Below are 17,486 nucleotides of genomic sequence, written 5' to 3'. Positions count from 1 at the left end.
TTAGATGAAGGTAGACAATTACTTCACTTGCTCCAGGCCTAATCTCCCTTGTTCCATTCTTCTGCCTGGTGCTTTTCTTTTTCATATGTATCATCTTAATCTGTGTTTAGCCAGAATTAATTTATTTGTATATCATATAATGTTGTGCAATACACAAAGCCAAATTAGAAGGAAGGAACATGTCTTTGGAAGAGATTGTTCTTCATTCTGTATTCACTTCCCTTGTGTCTGTGTTAATCTCTTCCAACAGGTCTTCTTTGGCAATGTGGATTCATCTGGGATAAAACACAATACTTTTAATCCTCCAATTATTGCTCAGTATATTCGTTTACACCCAACTCATTATAGCATCCGCAGTACTCTTCGCATGGAGTTGATAGGCTGTGATTTAAATAGTAAGTGCTACATCATTATATATCCTTACCTCTCCCACCCAAAGGTAGGGTTACTAACTGTTGTAACTAACCCGACACTTGGTGACAGGCGGGGTTTGGGCATGGTGTTCCAGTATCAGGAAACAGACTGGGACACAGTCCTGGGAAAACTTAAGAATTTGTTTTATTAGCTGAGGAGTTCTACAGAGGCTGCCACCTCCTACACTACTATTAGCAAGAAAAATCAAAGTTAGAGCTGAGAATAAAACAAAGACCATGTTAACAATGACAGAATCTTTGCAAAAGTTAGTTCCTGAGAAATGAGACAGTGATGACAGTAGACCTAGAACATTGATTGATGCAGCCCAGTGAAACTTAACACTGAGGTCTACCTTTGTGCTAACTTTTTCCTCTCCTTTGAGGTTGCAGCATGCCATTGGGAATGGAAAGTAAAGTAATATCAGACTCACAAATTACTGCCTCATCCTACTTCAGCAGGATGTTTGCAGCCTGGTATCCTTCAAAAGCCCGGCTTAATCTCCAGGGCAAGATTAATGCCTGGAGACCGCAGGTAACAGTAACAGATATACTACTTAACTGACACAGAACAGGGAGCAGAGGTTGGGTAAAAATAGAAGAAATCCTTGACTATTTCATTAAATGTATTTGATGAAAAAACAAAAATACTGAAAAAGCAGTATTTTTGTGAACTGTTCTTTTAAAAGTATGTGAAGAAGATTGAGTACAGGCCCACAATCTCATGGGCAAAACAAAAATGTCTCTATCCAATACTCGACTAGTCTCTGTGAAAGGATTATGACATATAAATCCAGTTTTATAGACAAATGCCAATCATTAACTTTATTTCCAGGTTTCACAGTATCTCAAAGAAAAGGGTTGTGGTTGTATAAAATTCACTGGGCACAGATGTTTTCTAGATCTGCAAGTTTTGTGGTGTTTCAATCACTGAATTGTTTGTTTGTTTGTTTTTAAAATTAAGTATATTTCTATTCTCCTCCAAAGGTGTATCTCAAGTAAAATAGGTCATTAATGCATTACTAATGGACTGACACTGAGAATACAGAAATCAGTTTTGAACAATTTTGGCCCTGAAGTTCCTTAGAGGCTAATAAAGGAGACTGACAAATCATTGAAATGCAGAGTGATGGAGCCAGCTCTTTGGCTCAATAGGATAATCCTTCACCTGCAGGCACCAACATCCCATATGGGCACCAGTTCATGTCCCAACTGCTCCACTTCCCATCCAGCTCCCTGCTTGTGGCCTGGGAAAGCAGTGGAGGACAGCCCAAAGCCTTGGGACCCTGCACCCAAGTGGGAGACCTGGAAGAAGCTCCTGGCTCCTGGCTTTGGAACGGTTCAGCTCTGTCCATTGCAGCCATTTGGGGACTGAACCAGAAGATGGAAGATCTCTCCCTCTCTCAGTCTCTCCTTTTCTCCGTAAATCTGCCTACCCTTCATATAAAAAAAAATAAGAAATCTTTTGAAAATGTAGAATGATTCTCTGATTATAAAGAAGGGGTTTGTGGCTTTCAGGGAACAAGTAGTAACAAAGAGGATACTACTCCAATGTTGTTCTCCTCAGGTGAATAATCCACGAGAATGGCTACAAGTAGACTTCCGGAAGACTATGAAAGTCACAGGAATCGTCACCCAGGGAGTTAAATCTCTCCTTACCAGCATGTATGTGAAAGAGTTCCTCATCTCCAGCAGTCAAGATGGCCATAACTGGAGCTTCTTTTTTCAGCATGGCAAATTAAAGGTACTCTAGTCTCATAGAAAGGACAGAAAACTTCTAGAGTTTGACATTAGGAACACAAAAAGATTGATATGTGACCTAAGCATCAACATAAAGTATGCTGATTATCTGTAGTAGCAGGACACTGTGAGGAGCATTTTGAGAGAACATGATGATTTTAAACAAGGAGATAAAAGCCCAAGAGTAGGGTAGAATAGAGCCTAGAATCGATTCTCCTCTTTGGATATTAGTGTCATTCAAGATGATGGCTAGAATCAGAGGGATGAGATGGCTGAGTTATCTCCCAAATGCTTAAAGATGTCTACATTCTTGTCAGCAACCCAGGTTCCCCAGCCTACTGAACTTTAACTACTTTGGTCTAGACAAGTCTTGACTTTGAGTTGACAGATAAGTCAAAAAGTATGTTGCTTGGAAGATGTGACATAAAGTCTTACCCCTAAATAATCGAAAACTACTAGTTCAGCTAGTCTACTATCTAACTTCAGCCAGAAGAAACTGTAGTGTAGCACTTACTAATGTCTCCAGTAAATCTCTTGTAACTTGTTCCATTGTTCTCTAAGTTCTGTCCACAGCACGAAGCTCTCAGGTTCCTAGATGTAGCAAACTTATAACATGTCCAGACTTTTTATGCACACAATTTCTCCACCTGTAACATTTTTCTAGCTGCCTTCTATTGCCCTTTTGCCTGATTTGTTCTTCAAGTCTCAGATCAACATCGCCCCCAACAAGAATTACCTGATTTCTTAAGATGTGTTTAAAGACTTCTACTTTTAGCATTTCGGTGGTCTAGAGTCTATGTAACAGATACTGTAGCGGAAATTCCCATTTAAAAAATGTTGCATCTTTGCTTTGTGTTATTACATAAGTGATCCTTGAAAATTTGCCAAGTATGATAAGCCAAACATAAAAGGGCAAATATATTATTTTTATGTACGTAAATAAGTGAAGGATATCCAGAGAAACAGACCTCATAGGACATGCATAGGAAATTTACAGAAAACATATATTTCATGGGAGATTATATGCATATAATGTATGAATGGGGAGCTGTATGTGTCAGAGAGACTTCACTGGCCCATGCTATTACTGAGGCTGTTAAGTTCCAAGACCTATGGGATTGTTCAACAAGCTTAAGATATGAGCAACCCAATGATGTAGTTCTGGTCAGAAGACCTACAAACTTGAGACACAGGAAGAGCTAAAATATTTTAGCTCAAGTTCAAGGGCAGGAAAAAATTTATGTTCCTGTTTGAAGGCAATCGGGTAGGAATTCCCTCTTGCTTGGAAGAGTGCAATCCCTTCTATTCTATTCAGGTCTTCAACGAATTGGATGATGCCTACCCACATTAAGGATGACAATCTACATTACTCAGTCTATGAATTTTTGATGTCATTTCATCCAAAAACACCCTCATGCAAACACCCAGAATGTTTTACTAAATATCTGGATTCCTTGTGGCTCAGAAAGTTGACATATAGAATTAACCATCTGTTTGGGCACTCACATGCATCTCCTTACACAATTTTTAATATCCAAATGAAGTAAAAAACAAGATCATAATTCCATCTAACAAAATATGTTAAAAGCCTGTGTGTGTATAATAAAAAAATGCATTAACTTATTCCCTAAAAGAATTGATATCCTTGAATTTTAACTCATTTTGTTTCTTGAAATCTCATAACGTAAATATTACAAAAAATTAATGATTCTTAAACACTATGATAGAAAAATCAGTGCATCTTATGTAAATTTATAAGAGGCTAGAAGGAAGAAAACAGGTGGATATACACATATTCATAACAATGCAAGGATGAAATACTTGACATAATACCCTTTTCATTCTCCACTCTGTAATCCCTTTGTCTTAAGCAAGCAGCTCTGTGGGTCATGGATCTTTACCTGATACGGTGACTCAAACTTTCATTCCTTAAGGGCTTGGACCACTAGTAGTCCTTTGTGGATTGAAATATTATAGTTTTTCATTGACTTCATTCATACTATGTGATAATACTAAGATTTGCTCTAAGGAATCTCCTATATTCCAAAATGCTCTTCCTTACATCCATTGTGATAGAGTAGTCTAACTTTCCATTAGATGTTCAAGGTAAATCACCCAACCAACACAGTAAGTCCTTTCTTCATCTACTGATGCAGAGGCATGAGGAATCCAAAGTGGCTCAACTTTCAGTTTAATGTAACATTTGTTAATTACTCAGCATAAGCATTCTTCCCTTTAGATCTAAGATTTCTAGGACACTGGAATGTAAGACCACAGGAAAAGGAAGCAAACATTTTGCTATTGGAGTCCCTAGAGATAATGATAAGCAGTACCATTCTCACTTCCATCCTTCCCTTGATTGTTGAATTTGTGACTCCTGCCTATGGGAGAAAGAGCATTATATATTGGATACTGCTTAAGAGCATATAAAGTTTTCTAGAGAACATAACTTGAGCACCTTAAAGTACTGTCACATAGCTGGTTCTGTAATTAAGTCTTGAAAATGCCATTCCCTATTTTATAAGGCCAACTGCTCAATATTGTTGGGAAACATGATAGGGCCAGTGAATTCCAAGGGTGTGGGACAACTTTTACACTACTTTGGTTGTGAAGTGAGCTCCTTAATTAGAAGCATTGCTGAGTAGAATACCATAACAGTAGATAAGGCATTGCATAAGTCTACCTATGGTTATTTTGGAAAAGAATTCTGTCCTGGGAAAACAATTCTATATTTGACTATCAGTTACAATAAAAATAAAATGTCTCCCCATTTATTGATGGAGGCAGTCTAATGTCATCAGCCGCCACCAGGGAGTTGATCACGTTGGGAAATGATGTCATATTAGGAGCTCAGTGTTGGCCTCTACTGCTGGCAGACTGTGTACTTAGTGGTTGTAGACAGTCATTAATAAGTGGAAAATCACATTGCTGAGCCCAAATGTAATCGCCACGTCACCAAGAATAGCTCCTTTGCTTAGGAGTGCATTGGCCACTGACAGCAATACTGACTGCTCTCTGCAAAGTATCTGCAAAGTGCTATCCACTGGTATCCACAAACAAGCTGACTGGTATTCCCACTGGTATCCACAAACAAGCTGACTGGTATTCATTTGATTATCAAAATTTTCCTCTTCTTAGGTCACCTTTTGGTGAATATTCACATAGTACACAAACATTTTCACACTTTTTTGCCCATTCAGGGAGGTCTACATACATGTCTCCTTTCCAAATTTATGTATCACCAGTTTCCCAATTTAGTCACTGGAAATCTAGCCAAACTGCTGGCTACAGCCCATGAATTGGCACATAATTACAGATCTGGTGATTTCTCCTTCTAAGCAAAGTGCAGCACCAGAAAAACAGAATTTCTGCCCACTGAAAAAGATTTCTGTTTCCCATTGTCCTGCAGTGACGCTCTGAAGAGCAACCCTAGTGCTGTAGCCTTTCACTGTGGGATACTGCCTGCATATGTTGCAGGCCATTTGTAAACCAGCCCTGAGGGCTCCTCTTGCTCTGCTGACAGGTATTAGTCTACCCCTCTCCAATGAGACAGAAGTGCACACTTCGAGAAGAGAAGGCAATGGAGTAGTAAAAACAACAATTTGGGCTGCTTGTTCATGTAATTGTGCCTTCACTACCTGCTTGAGTTCAGTCACATTTGTACCATTTCTACTTGATGAGTGTTTCTGTGCAGGCTCAATCTTCTGGTGCAGTGGGTCAGATAACATCAAGTCCATGGTGGGCATTTCAAGTCACAAGGTAACTATGTGGCCAGTTGTCAAGCATTAATTTTTCCTAAGACCTAGTAGCAAGCCAAGAACTTTCAGAAGGAAAATACTTCACAACAGATGAAGGCTACAAAATCCTAAGGGTCTGTACTGAAATGTGCAGATAGGATCCTGACATGGTACTATATATATATTATATTATACAGATACATCTGTGTCTGCCACTGACACCTCAAGTTCAATTGGATCTACTGGATTAAAGCTTGCATGGTGGCCTGAACACGATCCTGAACCTTCTCTTGTTCTGGGCCACACTCAAAACTAGCAGCTTTTGTATCACTTGATAAATGTACTGGGGTAACTCCCCTAAATGAGGATTATGTTGCCTCTAAAATGAAATTTAAAAAAAAAAAAAACTAGAAAGTTGACTCTAGAAATTTCCAGATGTTGAAGCCAGCATTGTGGCATAGCAAGTTAAACTGCCTCCTGTGATGCCAGCATCCCATATGGATATAATTTTGAATTCTGACTGTTCTGCTTTTGATCTGATCCCCTTCTAATGCACCTGAGAACGCAGAATAAGATGACCTAAGTACTTGGGTCCATGCACCCACATGAGAGACCCAGAAGAAGCTTCTAGTTCCTATCTTCGGATTGGCTCACCTCTGGCCATTGTGGCCACTTAAGGAGTGAATTAGCTGACAGAAGATCTAAACAAAGTCCATATGATTAGCAGTAATGAAGAAAGAAGAAAAGTAATAAAAATTAAGTATCCTGTAAAAACAATGACTGTGAACCGTAAGTTGCAGTCAACTTTGTTAACAGTAGATGGTGCTGCAGAACTAAGAAACTTAGCTGAATAGCTCTCTCTTGGTCACATAAATATCACCTCTTAATTGCTGGAATAATAAAAAAAAATACTAAGATTTTCTAACTGAACAGAAAATGACATATGAGGTATGTGATATTCACTGTATTGTTCTTGATTCTTGAAAACCTCATCAACTTTGGGCAGAACAGTAGAACTTATTTTCATCAATTGAATGTAAGTGGACAGAGCATACGCTTCCAAACACATTTTAAATGTGAAAAATTTGAGTTTTGAATGTGTCACTGTGTATGATTCAGTCTTTTGTGCTCCTCATTCATGATTCAGAGTTTGAAACTCTAAATTTTGGTTTTTTCTTTAAAGATTTATTTATTTTTATTGGAAAGGCAGATTTACAGAGAGGAGAGACAGGAAGATTTTCCATCCACTGGTTCACCCCTAGATGGCTGCAATGGCCAGAGCTGAGCCGGTCCGCAGCCAGGAGCTCTTCCGGGTCTCCCACACAGATGCAAGGTCCCAAGGCTTTGGGCCGTCCTCCACTGCTTTCCCAGGCCACAAGCAGGGCACTGGATAGGAAGTGGAACAATTGGGACACAAGCAGGGCCATCGTGGGATCCCAAAGCATTCAAGGTCACAATTTAGCTACTAAGCCATCACACTGGGCTTGAACCACTAAACTTTGATAGAATGAATTTCTTTTATTTTTATGCCACCAAGTCTGACGTAATTGGCAATGAAAGTCCTTAAAAACTAATATAAACAATTAATATTAGAATCAAATTATAAATATCAGTAAGAACTGAGGAAGTAAAACAATCCTAGCACTTTGCACTGATAAAGCCTATAAGTGATCACAGCACAGTGACAATAAGCAGAGTAAGTTGGTGTCTAAATGGAACTTAAGGAAATTCCATGTGTGGGGCCAGGAAACTGCCTGGTGCTCTTGGAACATCTTAATGTAGCACAATGCAAGGAAACAGTTAAAGGTGAGTGAAGTCGGGTGAAAAGAACCTAAAAGCTGGCTGGTAGAGCTTACTGTTGACCAAATTTGAGGCAATATGAACAGCATAGAGAATTATAAAAGTATTTTGTAAGAAAGAAAGAAAGGAGAGAGAGAGAAAGAAAAAGAAAGAGGGAAAGAGAAAGAAAAAAGGAAAAGAGAGAAGAAGAAAAAAGAAAAAAAGGAGGGAGGCTCTCTTCAAAGAAGAAACCTGGCTAATAAATAACAAAACTGGAAAGTCACTTTTCAGCCATGATTATATTATTGGATTTTTTAGGAACTTTTACGGGGTAGTACTAAAAGCTTTAGAGGAAAGCTTGCTATTTGTTGTTGTTATTGTTTTAGGAAAGGAAAATTATTATCTTTATAATAAAGAAATGGGATAAACACCATCTTAATGGAAATTCTACAGGAAAAGTGTCTTGAATAATTTAAAAATTGCAGTGTCATAAAGGGCAAAAAAAGATAATCGATTAGGAGTATATTTTAGATTAAGGGAAACTTAAAAGTTAACTGCAATGTGTAATCATTTATGAGATTCCGAGTTGGATATATATGTATATTACGTGATATTATTTTGAGGATTGGAATGATGTTAAATATTATATAATATTGTGTTAATACTGTATTTGTTGAGTATAATATTATGTAGAAAGATGACCTTATACTCTGCTTGGTATGCTGAAGTATTTAGCAGTAAAATTACATAATGTTTATCATTTTCTTTTAAATAATTTAGGGGAAAAAGTATGCAGATTTGTGTGTATATGAGAGGGAAACAAAATATGTTAGCAATTGGTGAATCTAGACAAAATATTTAAGGCTATTCAATATATTATTCTTTCCATTTCTTTAATAATTTTTTTCAAAATAAAAGCTTGAGGGGAAATAATATGAATTGTCCACAAAAGATATACAATCCTCCAAATATACCATAAATACTTATTTAAAATAAACCTCTGAGAGGAGATGTTAATGTTTCTCAAAACACTTGTCAAATACAGAAACTACTTAAATAATGATAGCATAATTTGCCTTGTTACATAAAAATATTTTGTATGTTGAAGACACAAAATGACCAAGATCTCTGATGCTGTGGAGTTAACATTTAATAGTAAGGACCTCAGAAATAGTTAATAAACAGACAAATTAGAGAATACTTGCTTTCAGTTGAACATGAGTTGGCCTTTAAATTCATGCATAACTTGACAGTACTAAGATGACAGAGACATAATCCAGTCACCATGTTTACGATGTGGGGCCTCATGGGAGGGTCTTAGGGCATTGAAGGCATGCCCTCAAAAGGTGACTTTTTAAATTAAAAAATTAGTTGATTCATTTGAAAGGTGAAATTACAGAGAGAGAAGAGAGAGAGGAGGAGAGAAATTTTCTATCCACTGGTTCACTTCTCGAATGGCTGCAATGTAGGCCAAACCAAAACTGGAAGCCAGGATCTTCTTTTGGTCTCCCATAGGAGTGCAAGGGCCCAGGCACTTGGTCCAACCTCTGCTGCTTTCCCAGGCACATTAACAGAGCTGGATCAGAAGTAGAGCAGCTGAAACTCAAACTGGCACCCCTATGGGATGCTGGTATCAGATGGCGGCTTTACCTGCCTTACCACAGTGCCAGCCCCAAAAAGTGATTCTTATGAAAGAGTTAGTATAAAAGCCTGAATTTAAGCCCAGAAGCTCACTCTAGCTTCCTGGAGACTAGAATAAGTAGTTAGGTTTTATTTTAAATGACCTGAAACTTTTCATTGGATTACCAGATTTATATTTTGGGAAGAATTCTGGTTGCTATGTAAGGGAATCTAGGGGAGGGAATAGACATCTCATGAAGAGGAGGAGCTAGGCCACCCATTCCTATTTTTAAAAAGGTTCCCAGGTGATTCAGATAAGTTGGCAAGGTTGGGAATCTGGGACGGAAATGTAGCTAAAGAGTACGGCTTCAACTTCTTTTGTTCTGATAGCTGAATGTTCCATAGTATCAGTGTGATCTCATACTGAATTTGTCAGCACCCATCATGATAGGGCATCATGTGTTCATGCTGGTCTTCTTCATCCCAGACTCTTGCTTGTTCTTAGTATTTGGCTGGGATTTCTACTGCACAGTTACCAGAGAATCACAAGAATCATGCTACCTTGCAGAGTTGCCCTGAATGGCACTTTTTTATATTCAGACTTTCATTATCTCAGACGTTGACTGGGATTCACAGGTGGCCTTAGCTGCCAAGTCCCAGCATGGCAAGATGCCTTGCAGCTTCGATTCTCTTCCCACTTACTTCTCTCCCTGATGCAATCTCTCCTGCCAAAGTTAGCCAGCTATATTAGATTATACTTCCTGATGTGTTACTTCTGCTTTCATTCTGAAGTACCTATTAATATGTGTGATAGTAACTTATATGAGTATTTGGAGTAACTGCCATTTTTTGTGTCTGGAAAGCGCAATATACAGAGTGCTCTGTTTCACTGAGATTTGGGGGAAGTGGGTAAGAATATTTCAGATGTAAGGAGTCAGTACAGAAAGTGCTCCACAGCAGTCAAACATGGTGCTTCCAATCCTAGAGTCATCTTCTACTTCCTGATTGTAGACTATTGGAGTGGGAAAAGAGCTTGCACTTTCTGGTGGACTCTGTATTATATGTCAAGAGGGGTGAGGACCGTATCAAGGTAGGAACATGAATGAATGACTGATGGGATTTCAGGAACCTGGTTGGGGACGGGGCAGTGGGAGTGCTAGTATAACAATGTGTTTGCTATTGGACAAGTAACAAACGCTATCTTTTTCAGGTTTTTAAGGGAAATCAAGACTCCTTCCTGCCTGTGATGAACTCTCTAGACCCACCTCTGCTGGCCCGTTACCTTAAAATTCACCCCAAGAGCTGGGTCCACCACATTGCTCTGAGACTGGAGATTATTGGCTGTGAAGCACAGCAACTCTGAGGCACTTAGCTCTACTTTGCTGCTCCTCCACAGATCCACATTGTTCCCAAACTCCAGGCCCAGTGTCCTTCTCAGGCTTGCCTTGTAGCTTTTGTACTTGGCTTTTGGGTACTTACCTCTCCACACTGCCCATGGCATCATCCTTTCCCATTGTCTAAGCTGCCCAACCCTAGCAGACATTGCCTGAAATCACTTAAAGTAGTTTCCTGGGGGTGTTGCATGCAGCTGAACTCTTACACATCTGCTGAGTTTTTTTTTCCCAATGTGACTAAGCAAACAGAAGTGAGGCCCAAGCCACATTCAAAAATTAGGTTTCACAGAAACACCACTTCCTCTGTTGCAGAAGTTACATGTTGGAAGTTGACAGAATAACTACATGAAATGAGTACGTTGTTGTCATTTTATTTGAAAGGCAGAGAGACAGAAAGACACACACAGAAAACTTCCATCCACTGGTTCATTCCGCCAAAGGCCCATCACAGCCAAGGCTGAGCCAGGCTGAAGCCAGGAGCCCAGAACTCGATCTAGATCTCCCCCATGGCTGGCAGAAACCCCAGTACTTGAGCCACCCTGCTTCCTAGGATCTGTACTGCAGGAAGCTAGAGTTACTAGCCAAAGGCAGAGCTTGAAACCAGGCACCATGCTGTTGGACATCAAGTGTTCTAAGTGGTACCTTAACTACTGCACCAAATGCTCAACCTATAGACTTCATACTCTTAAAATGAAACTCTCACTTCTTTATGAACTTTGTCCAGCATGGATGAAAACATGTTTTCATATTATCTCAACTTTGAAATCAAAGTTCAGTCGTTTTGACGATCTGCAAAACAGAGACAATGCAAGAGTTCCATTAAAGTGTTATTGATTAAGGGGCCAGTGAAGTAGCTCAATAGGCTAATCCTCTACATGCAAGTACCAGCACCCTATATGCCCTCCCCCCCACACACACTTTCCGTCCAACTCCCTGCTTATGAATTGAAAAAGAATAGAGAATGGCCCAAAGCTTGGGACCCTGCACCCACGTGGGAGACCTAGAAGAAGCTCCTGGCTCCTGACTTCAGATTGGCTTCGCTCTGTACACTGCTCATCTCCAGCAGGGTACAGAGTGAGGCAGCATATGGAAGTTCTCTGTGTGTCTTTCTGTCTCTCCTTGTCTCTGTAACTCTGCCTTTCCAATAAAAATAAATATTTTCTAAAAGGTGTTAATTAAATCATTGTATTTCCAGAAACATGTGCAGATAAACACATTTTGTCTTAATTTTAATCAACATAAAATGAGGGTGATGGGAATATAGAATTATCAGTATACTTCAAAAAAATAATGTTGTCTTGAAATTTTTGATGTTCAAGAAAAGTAATGATAATGATAGGTTTATAAAGGGTTCATTTTTAATACTTCCCAAACAAAATAAGGGGAATTCGCAGCTGTCTGTGCCATGAGACAGCAAGTAAGCACTCCTTTTACACTCTCTCAAACCCAACTTCCTGCTCAAAACTTGCAGTAAAAATGTACCGGGGGATTTATAGCATGACTGGAAACTGCAGCTCCATGTACTTAGCTGAGCTGCCTAAGCCCTGCCTTGCCTCTCGTTCATATAAGGTAGTCTAGGGTCCACTTCTTCCACCCCTGCCACTTCATTAGGGCCGTGTGGAAGAGCATTTCCTACTGGTTCAAGGTTTTTTAAAAGATAGCCACAGAGCAGTTACAGGAAACGTGCAGTACTTACAGCTAAGGTAAGCAGGAGTTCCTTGAAAAAGAAAAACAAGATGATAGCTTTTCTTCCATTTTGGAGCATGTTCTAATGATCTTTCTTGACTTTGATCTGACTTCTTTGGGGACAGTCATGCACACAATGTATAACTGATACAGGAACAAGTGGTTTGGAGAATTACAGAGTTGTGCAAGGTTAGCAGTTAACTCACAGAAATCAATAAGTAGTTTTGTTTTATAGCCTGGAAGAGGCATTAGCAATAAAAGCAATAAAGCTTGCTTTCTTGTAAAAGGTTAACCACTTTATGTCTAACTTAATCTCAGTTTGGCTTTCTAATTCTGTTTCCCAAATGCTCTTGGAACCAACTATTTTGCTTTCCTGATGCTTTCCTCAGTAATTAGTTAAATAAAATATTTATACATAGAGATGAATGCCTTTAAGGACTATGTTTTCATACTATAAGTTAAAATAAAAATAATATTTTTTAAAACAGAGGCACTGAATAACAGAATAAACTGAACTGAGTAAAAACTGATACGATTTATGAGAGGTGAAATAAAATTTGTCAAAGAAAAAATGGCATTTTATCTGGGAGCAGAGCACAAAGTAGAGAGAGGTTGGAGGAGAGGTGGGGAGTTGCAGGCCCGGCATGGTGAATCAGCAGCTAAATCCTTGCCTTCCACATGTCTGACCCGATATGGGTGCCAGTCTGTGTCTTGGCAGCTCCACTTCCCATCCAGCTCCCTGCCTGTGGCCTGGGAAAGCAGTCAAGGACGGGCCAAAGCCTTGGGACCCTGCACCCACATGGGAGACCTGGAAGAGGCTCCTGGCTTCAGATCGGCATAGCATCGGCCGTTGCGCTCACTTGGGGAGTGAAGATACTGTGGAAGAATAGGATTGTATATTGTTTGCTAGCATAATCATATGTGAAAGCACATAATATCATTGCTAACTCCAAAAATGTATATGATCTTATAATGCTAATTAATTATGAAAGCATAACCAGTTAATTATCAGGATATTGCCAAGCAAAATCAGTCTGCTACAACAAATATAGTTTGAAACTTGAAGTGAACAAAATAATTTTCTATAAAAGATATAATTTAAAGGTGTTTGACCCAGCTGTACCATTCTTGGAAATATATCAAAAAGAAGTGAAAACCACATGTGAAAGAGATAGCTGTAGTCCCACGGTTATTGCAGTTCAATTCACAGTGGCAAAGGTGTAAACTCTGCCTAGCTGCCCATGAAATGATGACTACGGAGTATGTGAGATATAGGTATCTTTCTGATGTTCTTGTGACATTTCTGTCCTGTGTCAGACGCAACTAGGAAGGCATCTCTAACACACAGAACGTGGCAGTCCTAAAGGATGTTCTCCGAGATTAAGCTACAGAAAGACTAGGACTTTTTTGCTCAGTTTCTTGCTCTGTCATTTCAATGCATACAAATGAACAACCATTTCATCATATTACATAATCTTTACTGTGTGGATACAGAAAACCACCTTTATCAATGTTTCAGTGTGTAAAAATATACACTATTTTTTAATATGTAGTAGATATGTGAAAAATAAAGTTTTTCTTAGAATTCTTCAAGAGGATACAACTTGTGAGGATGGCTTTTGATAGCAATACAGATGTCTATGCATAAGCATGAGAAGATGTTTGTACACCCAGCTATCAGAGACACTGCAAAGAATCAAATGCAGCAGATGATATCATAAGAAGTAGTGTTCTGTTTGGAACTTTGAAGACCAAAAAGCAAGATGCAGATCCGCTTCCACTGAAGACTGCTGTATTCTCAAGATTAATGTCTAACATGCTTGTTTCTTTGGATACCTGGTGCTAAGTCAATTTTCAGGTAAGTGGCTTTCTACCAGACATAGATTTCTTTAGACTCATGAAACCATAAGTGAGTGTATGTTATAACTATATTAAATAATAGAAAACCCAAGTTACAATGGCTTAAATGGAAGCGCTTTTTTATAACAAGCAGTCTAGAAGAAAACAGACATGGATGTCATTTTATTGGCTTGAAATTGTTAGAATCAGAATCATTTCCTTGAATCAGGTCATTTCGTTGAACTTTTCCTCGTGGCCGTCACTTCATTGTAACAAGAAGACTGCAACAATTTCAGGGAACACTCTTTAGACAGTTCAAAGCAGCCCAAAGGCCAAATGATACTCCTTCATCAAGGTAGCAAAAAGCCTTTCCCAGAGCATCTATCACATTCCATTATGTTTCATTGTCCAAAGTTGTGTCATATAGCTACTCCTAGCTGCAAGGCTGGCTGGGAAAGTAAGAGTTCAATTTTTCCAGCTTCTGTATGTGGGTTTCGTAAATAAAAAAAAAAAAAAAAAGGGTGTCGGGATGACTGATGAGTCATGTAATGAGCATCTTCTGAAATTCACCACCCAATTATTAGAAAAAATATTTACTGACTGCCTTAATGCCCTATTGCTGAATATTGTTCAGCAGTGAATAAATAAAATAAAAATTTCTGCGCTTATAGAGCTTATATTACAGTAAGGAAAGGTTTGACACAAAAGAAAGAGTTAAACTATATGTAATACTGAGTTTTGATGGCGTTTATGGAGAAAGATCAAGTAAGTAAGACGATTAGGAAGTTTTTTGGAAAGTGATAGAATTTTAATAAAAGTGATCTCAAGAAAATCCTCATTAAAGTTATTGTAGCATCTGAAGGTAAGCGTCCCCTGGAGAGTAGCTAGCGAGTGGGAAAACTGCGAGGGAAGAACACGCTTAACTTGTTCTATGGGAAACGAAGCTGAGTTGGAGTGAGCATAAAGAAGACTAATAGCAGAGAAGTAGCTCGGACAAAATAGGTTGGTTGTTCAGTGGAGGCAAGAATAGAAGCAGGGAGACAGAGATGGTTGTGGGTAGCACTGGGGGTGGAATAAAGTGTCAAGATTTTAGATACATCTGCAAATTCAATGAATTTTTTCCCTGATAAGTGAGGTGTAGGAGTCAAAGAAATGAAGATGATGTCACTGGTTTTGGCTCGAAGAGCAGAAAGAGTTTCTACTAAGTTAGTTGAGCAAAAAAATGTAGGCGGGAATGTAAGGTAATGATTCGCTTTGTTTTGCTTTTTGGAAAGGAGATACGTTCTGCTTTGGAAACTGATCACAGGATTCATTCATGTAAGTCAGTGAATTATCCTTGCATGTGTGATAAGTAAGGAGTTTTTGGCAATGAAAGCTAAACCACCGCTTTCTAACTTTTCATACTGAATTCCCGTGGAAAGAGCAAAGGACAAAGAAATCTCCCCTTGGCAGAGCCAGCCCCAGCGAAGGTGGGAGTCCATGGAAGCCCAGAAGCTACTGAGCGTTGGATTTCTGCTGTGCTCTTTGACTTGCCTCTTGGTGGAGACAGTGGCTTCCCCTACTTCACCTTTATCTGCCTTTGGAATACAAGAAAAAATGAGATGGAAAACAGGGTGGAAACCACGATCAAGGGGTATGTTTGCTGTTAGAATGAAAGAGATAAGATTCCTGTCTCAGGTCAGGAAAAAGTCATTTAATGTTGAAAAATAATGCTCACAAAAAAGCAAAGTGTTCATGGAGAATTTATATTGTGAATGTGAATTGAGTCTTAAAATTTCTTGCACCAAATTGAACTTAGTTTTAATTTCTATTTTCCATGAACTTTTTTGAAATACCTTGGTAAAGTGGTTTGTTTGGGTTTGATTCAACAAGCTACTAGATGCAGTGAGCCCTTTGTTGAAGCACATAGGTTAGGAGTTGAGCAAGCCCCTTATCAAGCATCTCAGAGGCAAACAAAGTCGTAGATGCCATTCTTCCACAGAGTGTCAGAAATGCTCTGAGAACAAGGGGGCAAATTTTTTAAATGTTTGTTTGAAAAGCAGACACACAGAGAAACCAGTAAAGAGAGATCTTCCATCTGTTGGTTCACTCCCCCAAATGCCCACAAGAAGTTGGGCCAAGCTGAAAGTCGGAGCCAGGAGCTCAATTCTAGTGTCCCACATAGGAGGCAGGAACTCACGTGTCTGAGCCATCATTCCTACCTCCTAGGGTCTGCACTGATAGGGAGCTGGGACCAGAAGTTGAAGCTAGGTATCAAACCTAGGCAGTGCGAAGCTGGATAAGGCCATCTTAGCCAGTGCATGCAAGGGGATAATCAGAGTTGCTTGGGAGGTTCTTTTGAGAGCTCTAGCTCTGGAAAATGTTTCACTGATAAATGGTAAATCTCTCAAAGCTCCTTTTTTCTTGGAGTCAAATCATGGTACCTTCTCCTCCTTCACCTCCTAAAGGGTAAGATCCTCTTTTACGAATACCTCATATGCTCAAAACAATCCATAAGGTATATTGGGCAGACACTAGTTTTCCTATTTGACTCGCAAGGAGACAGAACAAATATCCACCTGAAGATGTATTTTTCAAATATATAAAGCCTTTGAACATCTTAGAGGCAACACTGCAAAGAGGGCATTTTTATGTTTTGACAACTGTAAGAACATGACATCTGGGGCAAGGATCTGAATTGAATGTGGATGTAAATCACAACCCATTGCTTCCTAGTCTCCTACTCAATGAATGTCTATGCTCTTACTGCAGGAAAGCACAGGTCCTGGCTTAGCAACTTCAGAAATTATCTGTGTGATCTCATCAAGAGCTCCCTACCTCCAGCAGCCATTTTTGCTTTTTTTATCACCTCAACACTAATGGGAATCCTCTGCTGCCTCACGTAAGCTACTGCGGGAAGAAGAGAGAGGGAATGTGAAGGGGGTAGGGGCAGAAACACCAATCTGCACATTTGTAAGCAAGATAAATTTTAAGAAAGGTGATTCTGGGGAGCAAAATTCAAAAGGTGTGTGGTCTCCTTTTAGATAGCTCCCTCTCTCTTTATTCCCCTCCAACCCATCTATTACCAAAGACTGACAGGGGATATTCAAACCAGTACTTGCAACTCATCATTTCTTTCACTTATTCTATTAAATACTAATTTCCCTTCCCTTTGGCTCAGGAACTACATATGGTGTATCATTGGCCATTCTCAATTGCCTGAAAAACTGCCAGAATATTTATCGTACTAAGACAACAAGATTTCCAAGGGAAAAAACAATTAAATTTTGTTAGATCAAATT

General features: G+C 39.2%; 2 protein-coding genes across 2 annotated transcripts in view; both read left to right on the top strand.

Moving 5' to 3' along the window:
• The window catches only part of F8 (coagulation factor VIII), a 107,213-nt gene extending 96,326 nt beyond the window's left edge, over positions 1 to 10,887 (top strand). The window contains 4 exon segments of the mRNA XM_040974685.1: positions 251 to 395; positions 797 to 945; positions 1,978 to 2,154; positions 10,497 to 10,887. Of these exon segments, the coding sequence (XP_040830619.1) occupies positions 251 to 395; positions 797 to 945; positions 1,978 to 2,154; positions 10,497 to 10,649 (624 nt within the window). The 3' untranslated portion in view covers positions 10,650 to 10,887.
• Positions 10,888 to 15,543: 4,656 nt separating this feature from the next.
• On the top strand, positions 15,544 to 17,090 carry SMIM9 (small integral membrane protein 9). The gene is made up of 2 exons (XM_040974684.1): positions 15,544 to 15,838; positions 16,957 to 17,090. Exons 1-2 carry the CDS (start codon positions 15,685 to 15,687, stop codon positions 17,088 to 17,090), a joined length of 288 nt encoding a protein of 95 aa, XP_040830618.1. The 5' UTR covers positions 15,544 to 15,684.
• Positions 17,091 to 17,486: the final 396 nt, after the last annotated feature.

This window comes from Ochotona curzoniae, unplaced genomic scaffold (genome assembly GCF_017591425.1).
Source record: "Ochotona curzoniae isolate NIBS_2020 unplaced genomic scaffold, NIBS_Ocur_1.0 contig_2469, whole genome shotgun sequence".
Lineage (NCBI taxonomy): Eukaryota > Metazoa > Chordata > Mammalia > Lagomorpha > Ochotonidae > Ochotona > Ochotona curzoniae.
Note: the sequence above shows the minus strand (reverse complement) of the source record. Positions and strands in the feature narration are given on the sequence as shown.